Here is a 17,139-nt window from a genome sequence, read left to right on the forward strand (position 1 = left end):
TTTTAATTTCTCCATTTTCTGTTCCAGTTGATTTCACATTTGGTGTATTGGTGTAGTTTTGTAAAGTAACCATTAACATAGATTTCACTTTCGCCATGAATCAATAAATAAAGAGTAAACAGCTTTTAGCCTATTGAAAGCTAAGGCCATGTAGGTGCCTCTTTCCATTGTAACAAGCCAAGCAGATACCATGCTGCTTATCATGTATCCCTTTAGCATTCAGAGTTGTCTGTCAAAGATAATGCTTATTCATTCACATTGTTTTGAATTAATCATGGATTATCTCTTAGCTTTGAGGTTTTGATGATTATTATTATTAACTTTTTTACTTGTTTCAGTCATTTTGACTGTGGACATGCTGGAGCACCGCCTTTAGTTGACCAAATCGACCCCAGAACTTATCCTTTGCAAGCTTAGTACTTATTCTATCGGTCTCTTTTTGCCGAACCGCTAAGTTACGAGGACGTAAACACAACAGCATCGGTTGTCAGGCGATGTTGGGGGGGACAAACACAGACACACACACACACACACACACACACCACACACACACACACACACACATACACACACACACACATATATATATACATATATGCGACGGGCTTCTTTCAGTTTCCGTCTACCAAATCCACTCACAAGGCTTTGGTCGGCCTGAGGCTATAGTTGAAGACACTTGTCCAAGGTGCCACGCATATGTATATATATATACTTATTCTTTGTAAGCCAGCACTTATTCTTTGTAAGCCTAGTACTTATTCTATCAGTTTCTTTTGCCAAACCGCTAAGTTACGGGAACGTAACCACACCAGCATCGGTTGTCAAGTGATGTTGGGGGGACAACCACAGACACACAAACACACACATATATATATATACATATATATGCGTTGGCACTTATCAAACTAGTCACAGGTCTAAGGCCTGTGGGTTTATATAAAATACGCCCTTTTTAAAGCCTAGCCAGGCTCATGGGCCCCGTTTCCCGGCTTCTATGGTGTATGTGTTCCCCAGCTGGATGGGACGCCAGTCCATCACTGCGTTACTCATTTTTGCCAGGTGACTGAACTGGAGCAACGTGAAATGAAGTGTTTTGCTCAAGAACACAATGCGTCACCCGGTCCAGGAAACGAAACCATAATCTTACGATCATGATGCTGACACCCTAACCACTAAGCCACGCGCCTCCACGTGGGTTTATATAATTAATCTTTTACACTTTTATTTGTTTCAGTCATTTGACTGCAGCCATGCTGGAGCACCGCCTTTAGTCGAGCAACTCAACCCCGGGCCTTATTCTTTTGTAAGCCCAGTACTTATTCTATCGGTCTCTTTTGCCGAACCGCTAAGTAACGGGGATGTAAACACACCAGCATCGGTTGTCAAGCAATGCTAGGGAGACAAACACAGACACACAAACATATACATATATATATATATACATATATACGACAGGCTTCTTTCAGTTTCCGTCTACCAAATCCACTCACAAGGCATTGGTGGGCCCGGGGCTATAGCAGAAGACACTTGTCCAAGGTGCCACGCAGTGGGACTGAACCTGGAACCATGTGGTTGGTTAGCAAGCTAATTACCACACAGCCACTCCTTTGCCTATATACGACAGGCTTCTTTCAGTTTCCATCTACCAAATCCACTCACAAGGCATTGGTGGGCCTGGGGATATAGCAGAAGACACTTGCCCAAGATGCCATGCAGTGGGACTGAACCCGGAACCATGTGGTTGGTTAGCAAGCTACTTACCACACAGATGATAAATTTGTATAATTGATGATAAATTTCCCTCCGGATTGTTCGAGAACGAATCGTGATTTTGTCAAGTAGTCAATTCAGATAGTTTGCCCATCACGTCGTTCAATAAGCAAATCTTCTTTATATATAAAAGAGAGGTTGTGTGTCTGTCTCCTACGATTTAGATTCCTAACTACTCCCACATTTTGCGGTGCAGTTTAACCAAAACCGGGTATCTTATAGTCGTTATTCATATCGAGCCCTTCCGGGTATTAGCATGCGTCTACGATGAGTCTACGATTTTAAAAATAATTTACCATCACTTTTTTCCATTTTAATGCATTTTTTCGCTATTATATAAGGGAAGTAACTCTCTAAAAATGTCTACGATGAGTCAACGATTTAAAAAAAAATTTACCATAATTTTTTTTCCATTTTTAATGCATTTTTTTGCTATTTTTTGGCTATAACTCTCTAAAAATGCTTATATAGTTATTTCCCTTACAAACCCGAGCAACGCCGGGCGATACTGCTAGTCTTTATATATAAAAGTCAAGTTGTGTGAGTGTCTGTCTTCTACGATTTAGATTCCTAACTACTCCCACATTTTGCGGTGCAGTTTAACCAAAACCAGGTATCTTATAGTCGTGATTCATATCGAGCCCTTCTGGGTATTAGCGCGCGTCTACGATGAGTCTACGATTTTTTAAATAATTTACCATCATTTTTTTCCATTTTAATGCATTTTTTCGCTATTATATAAGGGAAGTAACTCTCTAAAAATGTCTACGATGAGTCAACGATTTAAAAAAAAATTACCATAATTTTTTTTCCATTTTTAATGCATTTTTTTGCTATTATATAAGGGAAGTAACTCTCTAAAAATGTCTACGATGAGTCTACGATTTTTTAAATAATTTACCATCATTTTTTTCCATTTTAATGCATTTTTTCGCTATTATATAAGGGAAGTAACTCTCTAAAAATGTCTACGATGAGTCAACGATTTAAAAAAAATTACCATAATTTTTTTTCCATTTTTAATGCATTTTTTTGCTATTTTTTGGCTATAACTCTCTAAAAATGCTTATATAGTTATTTCCCTTACAACCCGAGCAATGCAGGGCGATACTGCTAGTCTTTATATATAAAAGTCAAGTTGTGTGAGTGTCTGTCTTCTACGATTTAGATTCCTAACTACTCCCACATTTTGCGGTGCAGTTTAACCAAAACCAGGTATCTTATAGTCGTGATTCATATCGAGCCCTTCTGGGTATTAGCGCGCGTCTACGATGAGTCTACGATTTTTTAAATAATTTACCATCATTTTTTTCCATTTTAATGCATTTTTTCGCTATTATATAAGGGAAGTAACTCTCTAAAAATGTCTACGATGAGTCAACGATTTAAAAAAAAATTACCATAATTTTTTTTCCATTTTTAATGCATTTTTTTGCTATTATATAAGGGAAGTAACTCTCTAAAAATGTCTACGATGAGTCTACGATTTTAAAAAATTTACCATCATTTTTTTCCATTTTAATGCATTTTTTCGCTATTATATAAGGGAAGTAACTCTCTAAAAATGTCTACGATGAGTCAACGATTTAAAAAAAATTTACCATCATTTTTTTCCCATTTTTAATGCATTTTTTTGCTATTTTTTTGCTATAACTCTTTAAAAATGCTTATATAGTTATTTCCCTTACAAACCCGAGCAATGCAGGGCGATACTGCTAGTACATAGATAAACACGTAAAGATATAGAAAAATAACCTTGTGCGTATCATCACATACACGCGCGCGCACACACATACAGAGTCACGTAGGCACATATAAAAAAAACCCTGCAAAATTCGCACATTCGTGTATATATGAGAATAAGGACAGCTTTGGATCTTTTCTAAAAGATGGACAGAATTTCCTACTTAACTAAATAATTTTAACCTTCGTATACTGGTAGAATGTGTCAAAAGAAAACATTAATTTCAATTAGTTTTTTGGAGAAAAATGTATTTTCTAACTTTTACATAGTTTAATTCTTCGAATTTTAACCAATCGTAATCTTAGGTAATCGGTCCGTAAGTCAGGGATGACATTGAAATAAACAAGCCTTTGAAGACAGAAAACAGAAGACTGATAAGAATGAATAACACGGCAGCAAATGAATTCAGCTCAAAACAGAGAATACGATTGGTTAAAATTCGAAGAACTAAACTACGTAAAAGTTAGAAAATACATTTTTCTCCAAAAAACTAATTGAAATTAATGTTTTCTTTTGACACATTCTACCAGTATACGAAGTTTCAAATTATTTAGTTAAGTAGGAAATTCTGTTCATCTTTTAGAAAAGATCCACCTTGAAATTCTGTCCATCTTTTAGAAAAGATCCACCTTTTAAGGTAGCTCCTGTGGAGGGCTCTTCATTGTGTTTCATTTGTTACCTCGGCTCAATAGTTCCGTGTGATGTTTTAATACTTGACATAACAGGATCTAATCAAGTTCAGAACCTCACTGCACATTCTCTCATGTTGTTATTTCACCCAAGTTACCAAATTCACTGCCTTTGTTCGTAGGTCATTCAACCCGTTAGAAATAACAGCCAAATACCCCTCAAATTACAACCATCTCTGTTTTCAAAATTGATACATTTGTAGTGGTCTCTGATATCCTCACTTATTTCACGCCACATGTCAACCAATCAGGTCAGTGGTCACAACAGGAACAACTTGGCCAAAGATGGCTGTAATCTATCTATCTATTTATCTATCTATCTGTCTATCTATCTCATTTTGTTTCTTTTTTCATTTCTTCTTTTTCATATTTATTTTTCTACGAAATGGAAAAAAAAAATTGAAATTAAACATAAACGACTCAAATTTCCAAAACTGAATTGCCAACGACACCAACACCAACAACAACAACAACAAATTTTAAAACGTTTCCCCGAACTTCAAAAAAAAAAAAAATCACCTTGGCGTTTGAATTTGTGAACGTTGCTGACCAACGTCTCAACAGATCGAATCGGTCCAGCAGCCACTCTCAGCATCATGAAGCACGGGACATAACAACAACAGCAGCGGCAAGAACACCACCGTTATCTGCTGCAGCTCCTGACGAAACGTCTGTGGCACTTTTAGCTCTCACTGCTAGCGATCACCAAAGCGATTACGCTGGCATAAAAAATACGAACGACCTCAACTGCAGCATCGGATACGCCAACCCCACCAACAGGGATGTTGACAGCGGCTATTTTGTTAACGGTATATACAAGAGAAAAACCAATGATAACAAATCAAAATCATGGCCCGCGATTAAGAAAATTATAAAGAAAACAAGAAGAGCAAATTTCCTTATGGATGCTTTAGTTTTCGTTATCAGTATATTTGCAGGAATTCAGCTATCAATGTTGATATTCTCTATGTATTACCCTGAAAATTTTCTCAAGTGTTCAGATGTAACTTTCAACACAGAAAATCAGGTAAGTTACTCATTTTATACTCTCTTCAATTCACAATTTTTGTCTTTTTTTCCGGCATATTTGGCATTGGAATTTTCCTTTTGCCCTTATTTTGCTGGTTCTGACTACGCTGCATTGATAAAGGGCAACAACCCTGAAACATGTCTGCAGATGTCTGACTAGCAAGGTGAAGCGGCTGACCTCCCCTGTTCGAAGGTTGTAATGGACGCAGGTTCGTGTGTCATATAGCTAGCTAGGGGCGGTGGCTTCTTGGAGCTAATCAGCGACAGCTTTAGTCTTATATTTAGACTGCCATATTAGTATGGCGATAACTATTAATATCCAGTAATGCTGCCGTAATCTCCTTTAGAGAGACTTAGTAATTTTAATATTTCTCTCATTTTGTAAATTATTTATAAATTTAACCTTTAAAGGTATTTTTTGATATGCTGGCCATTGATTAAATTTTTTTTTCTCGTAAAAAAAAAAATTTTATCCTACATCTTTATATATAAAAGTCAAGTTGTGTGTCTGTCTCCTACGATTTAGATTCCTAACTACTCCCACATTTTGCGGTGCAGTTTAACCAAAACCGGGTATCTTATAGTCGTCATTCATATCGAGCCCTTCTGGGTATTAGTGTGCGTCTACGATGAGTCTACGATTTAAAAAAAAATTTACCATAATTTTTTTTCCATTTTTAATGCATTTTTTTTCTATTTTTTGGCTATAACTCTCTAAAAATGCTTTATAGTTATTTCCCTTACAAACCCGAGCAACGCCAGGCGATACTGCTAGTTATTTATAAATTTAATAGTGTTCACTTCTGGATTCTCTCACTCGGTGAAAGTTTCTAGTTCGAATCACACATGTCTCGCGATGTGCCGAAGATTTTCTATTTTGGATATATTTGGGGTACTTAGGTCTGCTCGGGACTTAGTACTTCCTTTTTCCATGGGTATGAGTAAGTATTTCACTTATATCTCACGTATTTATCGCTGAAGAGGGGAAAATTCTTATGAATTAACCCCGAAATTGGGACCAATACGGTAATAACGGATTTTTTAAAAATTCCTATCGGTTTGTTTCGAGACGCATAAATTATAATAGTTATTGACAATTTTTGTCTTTTTTTCAGCATATTTGGCATTGGAATTTTTCTTTGGCCCTTATTTTGTAAATTACATTTTATACTCTCTTTACTCTTTTACTTGTTTCAGTCATTTGACTGTGGCCATGCTGGAGCACCGCCTTTAGTCGAGCAAATCGACCCCAGGACTTATTCTTTGTAAGCCTAGTACTTATTCTATCGGTCTCTTTTGCCAAACTGCTAAGTTTACTATTTTACTTGTTTCAGGCATTTGACTGTGGTCATGCTGGAGCACCGCCTTTAGTCGAGCAAATCGACCCCAGGACTTATTCTTTGTAAGCCCAGTACTTATTCTATCGGTCTCTTTTGCCGAACCACTAAGTTTACTCTTTTACTTGTTTCAGTCATGTTGTCTCAGTTTTAGATGCAGTAAATCATTTTAGCTCAATAGAGGCAATTGATTGGTTAAAATTCGAAAAATTAAACTACGTTAAACAAACAAATTACAATTTTATCAAGAAAGCCAAGAGAAAAAAATGTTTTATTTTGACACATTCTACCAGTATACGAAGTTTTAAAGTGTTTAGTTAACTAGAAATTGTGTTGACATGTGCCGTTCAAACGGAAAAGATCCCCCTGGTTTACTATTTTGCCTGTGTGGACCACCACGGTTCGTATGAACTCCAGTTGAGAACCACTGTTCTTTAAAATGTGAATATCCGTATGGTCCCTCCACAATAAGAAACCTGTTCTGTTTTAGACCCTTCTTTCCTACTTTGACCGGGCATCTCCTTATACAAAGCCTTCTCTCTCAAGGTTCGTACTCCTGCAAGCTGCAAGGCAATCTCATCGGTAGCAGTATGTAAAAGGTATCCAGTAGTAGAAACCATGCCAAAGCAGGTATTGGAGAGGAGGTGTTAGTGTTTGGGCCTCTTGGGTCCCATGAAACCATTCGGCCCACGTCAGAATGGAACATGAAGGTTAAATGATAAGGGCGACGGTAAGGAGGAAGATGGGGATGAGGATTGATAATAATAATGATGATGAAGATGGTTGTGGTGATGGAGATGATGACGAGGAGGAAGGAGAAGAGGAGGAATATGAGATGATGATAACGATTATGATGATGATGATGATTTTGACAATAACGATGATGATGATGATGATGATGATAGTGATGATGATGATGATGATGATGACTGATGACGATGATGATGATGATGACGATGATGATGATGATGATGATAGTGATGATGATGATGGCGATGATTTTGGCAATGATGACGACGACGGCGATGATGATGATGATGATGATGATAATAATATATTTTTTCTCGTTCTCTTTCATAACATCACCAAGGCTTCGATTCCTCCTTTCGTCGAAGAACTCGGAGATTTCCATTTCAACCCGGGGCCCAAGAAAAAACTCGTTTTGGTGAGCGTCATGACGAGTTCGCAGTATTTCAATAACCGCGACTGGGCCATCCGAATGACGTGGCTGAAATCGATCCCTGGCGACGTGGTCTTCTTCGTCGGCAACAGCACAGATCCAGCTCCTCCCGGGATGCCCCTAGTGAGGCTGAATCGCGTACCAGACAACGTCTACCCGCCGCAGGGCAAAGTATTCGAGATGTTGAAATATATACACGAAAACCATGCGGATAAATACGAGTATTTCATCCGTGCTGATGATGACGTGTTTATAAAGGGCCAAGAACTCGGAAGTTTGTTCAGGTCCTTAAACAGCGACGAGAAGATCTACATGGGCCATTACGGTCAAGGGGTTCCTGAGGAGATCGGAAAACTAGGGATTGGAAAGAGTTACTGGTACTGCATAGGTAAGTGGTTGTTGTTGTTGTTGTCGCTGCTGTGGTGATAATTTGTGGTGGTGGTGGTGGTAGTTCTGATTGTTGTGTGGGGTGGCAGTGTTGGTGGTGGTGGTGATGGTGGCGGTGTTGCGTGCGGTGGCAGTGGTGGTGGTGATGGTGATGGTGGTAGTTGTGATGGTGTTGTGTGCAGTGGCAGTGTTGGTGGTGGTGGTGATGGTGGTGATGGTGGTGGTGGTGGTGTTGTGTGCGGTGGCAGGGTTGGTGGTGGTGGTGATGATGGTGATGTTGTGTGCGGTGGCAGTGTTGGTGGTGGTGGCGGTGATGGTGGTAGTTGTGATGGTGTTGTGTGCAGTGGGAGTGTTGGTGGTGGTGGTGATGGTGGTAATGGTGGTGATGGTGGTGGTGGTGGTGGTGGTGTTGTGTGCGGTGGCAGTGTTGGTGGTGGTGGTGGTGGTGGTGGTGGTGGTGTTGTGTGCGGTGGCAGTGTTGGGGGTGGTGGTGATGGTGGTAATGGTGGTGATGGTGGTGGTGGTGGTGGTGTTGTGTGCAGTGGCAGTGTTTGTGGTGGTGGTGGTGGCGGTGATGGTGATGGTGGTAGTTGTGATGGTGTTGTGTCCGGTGGCAGAGTTGTTGCTGTTGTTGTTGTTGTTGCTGTTGCTGTTGTTGGTCGTGGTGGTGGTGGAAGTGGTGTTTGGGATACCTTGAGATGCAAAGGTTCCGTTTTGGATTTGGAGATAATCTGCAAGGGACCACAACTGATTATTTTGTGATCTTCAAAACAAAACAAAAAGAAATAATACTGTGTAACAAAATTTTTATTTTACTCTTTACTCTTTTACTTGTTTCAGTCATTTGACTGCGGCCATGCTGGAGCACCGCCTTTAGTCGAGCAAATCGACCCCGGGACTTATTCTTTTGTAAGCCCAGTACTTATTCTATCGGTCTCTTTTGCCGAACCGCTAAGTGATGGGGACGTAAACACACCAGCATCGGTTGTCAAGCAATGCTAGGGGGACAACCACAGACACACAAACACACACACATACATACATATATATATATACATATATACGACAGGCTTCTTTCAGTTTCCGTCTACCAAATCCACTCACAACGCATTGGTCGGGCCGGGGATATAGCAAGACACTTGCCCAAGATGCCACGCAGTGGGACTGAATCCGGAACCATGTGGTTGGTTAGCAAGCTACTTACCATACAGCCACTCCTGCGCCTTTATTCATTTTATTCATTTATTTAATTATTTATTTTGCCTTTTGTCAGTAAGTATTGTTTCCTATTTGCTTCTATCAGTAATCCCTGCAGATGTTCCCTTCTAGTTCTTGATCAGAGATGTACATATCGGCAGCCACGAAGGATCATGCTGAGCTGGTTAAGGTCAAGCAATAGACAAGCCAATCTCTGGTATTGAACAGAATATTTGCTGTACTCTTTTACTTGTTTCAGTCATTTGACTGCGACCATGCTGGAGCACTGCCTTTAGTCGAGCAAATCGACCCCGGGACTTATTCTTTTGCAAGCCCAATACTTATTCTATCGGTCTCTTTTGCCGAACCGTTAAGTTTACTCTTTTACTTGTTTCAGTCATTTGACTGCGGCCATGCTCGAGCACCGCCTTTAGTCGAGCAAATCGACCCCGGGACTTATTCTTTTGTAAGCCCAGTACTTATTCTATCGGTCTCTTTTGCCGAACCGCTAAGTGATGGGGACGTAAACACACCAGCATCGGTTGTCAAGCAATGCTAGGGGGACAACCACAGACACACAAACACACACACATACATACATATATATATATACATATATACGACAGGCTTCTTTCAGTTTCCGTCTACCAAATCCACTCACAACGCATTGGTCGGGCCGGGGATATAGCAAGACACTTGCCCAAGATGCCACGCAGTGGGACTGAATCCGGAACCATGTGGTTGGTTAGCAAGCTACTTACCACACAGCCACTCCTGCGCCTTTATTCATTTTATTCATTTATTTAATTATTTATTTTGCCTTTTGTCAGTAAGTATTGTTTCCTATTTGCTTCTATCTGTAATCCCTGCAGATGTTCCCTTCTAGTTCTTGATCAGAGATGTACATATCGGCAGCCACGAAGGATCATGCTGAGCTGGTTAAGGTCAAGCAATAGACAAGCCAATCTCTGGTATTGAACAGAATATTTGCTGTACTCTTTTACTTGTTTCAGTCATTTGACTGCGACCATGCTGGAGCACTGCCTTTAGTCGAGCAAATCGACCCCGGGACTTATTCTTTTGCAAGCCCAATACTTATTCTATCGGTCTCTTTTGCCGAACCGTTAAGTTTACTCTTTTACTTGTTTCAGTCATTTGACTGCGGCCATGCTCGAGCACCGCCTTTAGTCGAGCAAATCGACCCCGGGACTTATTCTTTTGTAAGCCCAGCACTTATTCTATCAGTCTCTTTTGCCGAACCGCTAAGTAACGGGGACATAAACACACCAGCATCGGTTGTCAAGCAATGCTAGGGGGACAAACACAGACACACAAACACACACACGCGTAAATATATATATACATATATACAACAGGCTTCTTTCAGTTTCCGTCTACCAAATCTACTCACAAGGCTTTGGTCGGCCTGAGGCTATAGCAGAAGACACTTGCCCAAGATGCCACGCAGTGGGACTGAACCCGGAACCATGTGGTTGGTAAGCAAGCTACTTATCACACAGCCACTCCTGCGCCTCGTAGTCCACTTTTTTTTTTACACCAAGACAAAACATGTACATGATAACACTTGCAATCAGTTAAGATCAGAAGCCATGACAGCCAGTGCCTGGTACTGCAGCAGGACAATATATTATTATTATTATTATTATTATTATTATTATTATTATTCTATGTTTGACTTTTGCTTTATATTTGCACAAGCTGGCTCCAAGTCTCACCCAGAGACCTCAAGTTGGAAGTCCATGTTGGTGTTATGCCTAGGGTGCCATATATTTGGTTTTGTACTTAGTGTTGTACTAGTGGATGTTCAAGAAACCATAAGAAAATTATGTTGGTTTTAAAACTTGAGATTACACAGAAAGTATTTTGCGTAGGATATGGGCAGTTCCCGTGAGCACTATCTTTTGAATTTCTGCCATTTTGGGGTTTCCTGGTATCTGAGCTAGGTAGCAATCAATCCCTTTTGCTTTCATTCTCAGGGCACCTATGACAACAGGTATTGTTTTAGTCTTCAGGTTCCGCATTTTGCTGATTTCTATTTCAAGATCTTTATATTTGCTCAGTTTTTGGTAGGTCTTGACAGATACGTTTATGTCGATTGGGACAGTCATATCAATGAGGAGGCATGTTCTTTGTCTGAAGTCTTTCAATATGATGTCTGGCCTATTTGCATCTATCTTTTTGTCAGTTTGAATGATGACGTTCCAGAGAAGTGAAATGTGGTCATTTTCAAGCACTGGAGGTGGTTTGTGTTCCCACCAGTTTTTTTCATGGGGCAAATCCAGATTTTTGCAAATTACCCAGTGAATATATTGTGCAGCTCTATCGTGCCTGTTGAGATGCTCTCTAGGCACTAGAAGACGTTTCATGTTATTATTATTATTATTATTATGTTTTTTCCTTCTTTCTTCAAATTTTCTTCCGTTTCTTGCCGAGTGTTTTCCATACACTGAGGGCAGAGAAGGGCATTGTATGCATTCCCAGATTACACGCGCAAATTCACAGATAAAATATGTATTTAAAAATTCATAAATAAATAAATTCATGAATGGATGTTATTTTCACAGCAATAGTGCTCTTCTCAGTACATGAGCCGTTCCAGTTAATACGATTTTTGCACTTCCTGTAGGGATGGTAAGCCTGGAATCATTTTCAAATAGGTTTCAGTACCTTTTTTTTATCATTCCTAGAGATCCTACAATCACTGGTACTGTAGTCGCCTTGAGATGCCACATTTTTCCAATTTCTATTAGCAGGTCTTTATATTTACTAATCTTGTCAAATTCTTTCGCCGCTATATTGTAATCACAGGGAATACTCATGTCAATTAATAAACACATCCTTTTTGTCTGATCTTTTACAATGGTATCCGGTTTATTAGCTTTTATAGTCCTGTCGGTCTGCACGGGGAAGTCCCATAAAATCGACACATTTTCTCCCTCAGTCACAGCTTCAGGATGATGTTTATACCATTTGTCAGCGGATTTGATTTTATAATGCCGAAATATTGTCCAGTGTAAATACTGGCCGACTCTGTCATGTCTTGCTTTATATTCTGCAGGTGCTAAGACTCTACACTCTGAGATTAGGTGGTCTATTGTTTCAATCTCATCGTTACAGAATTGGCATTTTGTGTCAGCTTATTATTATCATTATTATTATTATTACTGTGAAGCTGTGAGCTGGCAGAATTGTTAGTATGCCGGGGAAAATGCTTAGAGGCATTTCATTCGTGTTTACGTTCTGAGTTCAAATTCCACTCAGGTCGACTTTTTCCTTTCATCCTTACGGGGGCAATAAATAAAGTACTAATGAAATACTGAGGTCGATGTACCCCCAAAATTTCAGGTCATGTGCCTATAATAGAAAGGATTATTGTTGTTGTTGTTGTTGTCGTCATCATCTTCATTATCATTCTACAGGTGGCCCAGGGGTTATATTTAGTCACAAAGCACTGAAAGTGTTGGCCCCAAATCTGGACAATTGCAAAGGAGACACTGCCACGACCCATGAAGACACTGAATTAGGTAGATGTGTGGAAAATTACCTGAAAGTTCAATGCAAATCAAACAGAAAGGTAAAACTTTGTCTATCGCTCTATCTATCTACCTGTCTATCTATCTATCTATTCATCCACCTATTGATCTATCTGTTTGTCTGTCTATCTATTTATCTATCTATCCATCCATTAATTGATCTATTTTTCTGTCTGTCTATATATCTCTCTCCCCACCTCTTTCTACCTATCAATCTAGCTAACTAGCTATTGACCTGTCTGTCTATCTATTTATCTATCTACCTGTCTGTCTGTCTGTCCATCTATCTTTCTATCTATCTATCTATTGATCCATTTCTCAATCTATCTGTCTACCTACCTATCTATCTGTCTGTCTGTCTAACTATATCTATCTATATATCTATCTATCTATATATATATATATATATATATATTATATATATATAGAGAGAGAGAGAGAGAGAGAGAGAGATTGATAGGCAGATAGATAGATAATTAGATTAGTAGGTATATATATATATATATATATATATATATATATATATATATATATATATAATATATATATATATATAATATATATATATATATATCTACTAATCTAATTATCTAGCTACCCATCAATCTCTCTCTCTCACTATATATATATATATATACATGCATATATATGTGTATATATATATATATATATATATAATATATATATATATATATATAATATATATATATATATACATACATACATACATACACACACACACACTCACATATGTACTTTTGTATCTTTTTTTTTTTGTGCAGGTGAGAGCCTTATTCTACCAGAATTACCGTGAAGTGAAGGGGACTTTTAACCATGAACTAGGGCAAAAGGAAAGTCATGCGTTCACATTGCATCCAGTGAAGAATACCAGTTTCGTCGTACGTTTGGCACTGCATTTCAAGCATGATGAAATTAAATGGCTGCAAAAAAAGACGGACAACTTGAGAAATGAGATGGGAATGGTGAAGAGGGTGATTACTGGAAAACACATGAAGCGTTGGTCAATGCCTGTAATAAAGTATCTTCATAATATCGAATATTTTAATAGAAAACATGAAGCGAAGAAGGCCTCTGTCAGATTTTGGTACGATACTGGTGATGTTGACGCACAGTGGGAGAATATTGAAATGGAGTCAATTTATTCCATGGCAAATATTCATCAGGCACCGAAACAGAAGCTGAGTGTGAAAAAACATGATGAAACCGTACAGAATGCTGTCAGAGCTCTTCTTAGTCATTATTGGGAAGGAGTTGATAATATCAAGTTTAAGAAGCTTCTGCAAGCCTATCGCTACATGTCACCCATCCAAGGTGTACAACATCTGCTACATGTCTACTTATTGCAACGCAAGACTAAAAGTGGTTATTACAATGGCACATTTATGGCCTCACAGCGTCTACTGCCTCTGGAGTTTACCGAGGACGAAGACATGCTTAAGGATCGTTTTGATATCAATACCAAATACGGTAGGCAGGTGAAAGAGATCAATCTGATTATACCGATTGCTGGAAAATTAGAAGCATTTGTACGATTTACAGAGGCACTAGAGAAGATCTTCAAACGAACACCAGAGAACCTCAAAGTGATTCTTGCAATCTATAAAGACCCAGAAGGAAGCTGGATCAAACAGATCACGCTGATGAGACGTTTGCAGTCTCAGTACCATTCCATGAAACTGGAAGTGACATTTCTGACTGGAGATTTTACTCGTGGGGTGGCATTGCAGCATGGTGTGAAAAACTGCAGTAATGACTCCCTTCTTCTTTTTATTGATATCGATATGGCCATCACAGAGGAATTTCTACATCGAGTACGAATAACTACAATATACGGCAAGCAAGTGTATTTTCCGATTTATTTCAGCCAGTTTGATCCTGAATCTATTTGCCACAAACCAAATTGTAAGAAGAACCATTACTTATTTGGCAAGGATGATGGCTTTTGGATATATTTCGGTTTTGGTATGGTATCCATCTACAAAAAGGACTTTCTGGAAGTGGGCGGCTATGACACAAACATTAAAGGGTGGGGTAAAGAGGACATAGATTTCTATGAATTGTGCATCAAATCTAACCTGACAGTAATCCGGGCCCCGGATTTGTCACTGATACACGTTTACCACCCAAAATTCTGTTCAAAGGATTTGAATGCAGAACAGTACCAAATGTGTCTAGATTCAAAAATCAGTATCTTTTGGTCGCTACATAAGGAAGCCGAGGCTGTCTACAGATTACCGAAGATATTAAATAAATAACAAAGACAAACATGTGTCATGTTGAATTTCCTTGAGAAGTGCATTAAGGGTACACATGTCTGTGGAATACTCAGCCATTTGGATGTTAATTTCACGAGCAACTTGTTCTGTTGATCAAAATCAACTGGAACCTTCGTTATAACCGACAGATTACCAGTTATTTCTTGTTCTTCCTGTCCACTCAGCCAGCAAAAATGAGTCGTACCTGTATTTCAAAGAGCCAGTTGTGTCACATTCGGTGTGACCTGCTGAATCTCCCTGCAAATTACAAGTCTCTGTGGAGTACTCAGCCGCTTGCACATTAACCCTTTCATTACCAACCTGGCTGAAACCGGCTATGGTTCTGAGTACAAATGTCTTGTTTTCATAAGATTTGAGTTAAAATCTTCCACCAAACCTTAGTCACAATTTATGTTCCTAACACTAGCTTAATGATAACTTAGTTATTTTACAAAATTCTTTGATACATTTAAAATTTATTGAAAGGAACACAGAGCATCTCAACAGAAATATGCTAACAAAAGGCTTAAAAATATATAATAGAGAAACAATTTTTAACCCTTTTGATATCAACCCAGTTCTGGATCTGTAGTACAAATGTCTTGTTTTCAAAAGTTCTGCATTAAAATCTTCCACCAAACCTTAGTCACAATTTATGTTCCTAACACTAGCTTAATGACTACTAAATTATTTTACTAAATTCTTTGTTATATTTAAAATTCATTGAAAGAAACACAGAGCATCTCAAAATAAATACAGTAACAAAAGGGTTAATTTCACAAGCAAATTGTTCCATTGATTAGATCAATTGGAACTCTTGTAATCAAAGGAGCACCACTTAAAATCAGGTAGCTATGTATCTCATCTACAGGATAAACCAGCTCCTGTCCCCTTTTTTCTATATTCACCTCTTCACACCTACAGTAAAGCTATCCCTTTTCAGACACAGTCTCACTCAGTCAAGGGAGATCTTTAGTCTTGCAAATTACATGATGAAGTCTTCACTTGTACAGCCACCATGAAGAAAGTGCCCAATGCGATGGTCACCACTGGAATGTCTTTGATCGTAAGTCTACTGGATCAGGACTCACCTAGGGCTAAACAATATAAACTACAACTGTTGCTGCTAATACTGACAATTTTAGTTAATGAAGTCCTAGATACACTATGTCTGAATAATAGATGGGATGGTCACAGCTGGAACATCTTTGATCATAGGGTAAGAACTGGTATGAGGTTAAACAACACTTAAAACCACTTACACTAATGGCTATACTGTACATTAGATAATGTAGTCCTAGATACACTATGCCTGAATAAAAGATGGGATGGTCACAGCTGGAACAACTTTGATCATAGGTCTGTCTGATCAGTACTGACCCGGGACTAAACAACAACTGTAGCCACTAATGTAATGCTGTCAATAGTAGTCCTAGATACACTATGCCTGAATAAAAGATGGGATGGTCACTGGAACACTTGATCATAGGTCCTGGATCAGTAATGACCCGGGACTACAACTGTAGACTATAGTAACTGTATACATTCAATAATGTAGTCCTAGATACACTATGCCTGAATAAAAGATGGGATGGTCACAGCTGGAACAACTTTGATCATAGGTCTGTCTGGATCAGTACTGACCGGGACTAACAACAACTGGAGCCACTAATAGTAACTGCTATACATTCAATAATGTAGTCCTAGATACAAATGCCTGATAAAGATGGGATGGTCACACTGGAACAACTTTGATCATAGGTCTGTTGGACAGTACTGACCGGGACTAACAACTGTAGCCACTAATAGTAACTGCTATACATCAATAATGTAGTCCTAGATACACTATGCCTGAATAAAAGATGGGATGGTCACAGCTGGAACAACTTTGATCATAGGTCTGTCTGGATCAGTACTCTGGACTAAACAACAACTGTAGCACTAATAGTAATGCTATACATTCAATAATGTAGTCC

General features: G+C 38.8%; 1 protein-coding gene across 1 annotated transcript in view; it reads left to right on the plus strand.

Annotated features, from left to right (window-relative positions):
* Positions 1-15,543, plus strand: part of LOC115224996 (chondroitin sulfate synthase 1-like) — a 20,907-nt gene extending 5,364 nt beyond the window's left edge. The window contains exons 2-5 of the mRNA XM_029795925.2: positions 4,768-5,230; positions 7,660-8,137; positions 12,774-12,928; positions 13,670-15,543. Of these exons, the coding sequence (XP_029651785.2) occupies positions 4,768-5,230; positions 7,660-8,137; positions 12,774-12,928; positions 13,670-15,163 (2,590 nt within the window). The 3' untranslated portion in view covers positions 15,164-15,543. The remainder of the gene's footprint in view (positions 1-4,767; positions 5,231-7,659; positions 8,138-12,773; positions 12,929-13,669) is intronic.
* Positions 15,544-17,139: the final 1,596 nt, after the last annotated feature.

The sequence above is a fragment of the Octopus sinensis genome, linkage group LG27 (genome assembly GCF_006345805.1).
Source record: "Octopus sinensis linkage group LG27, ASM634580v1, whole genome shotgun sequence".
NCBI classification, from domain to species: Eukaryota; Metazoa; Mollusca; class Cephalopoda; order Octopoda; family Octopodidae; genus Octopus; species Octopus sinensis.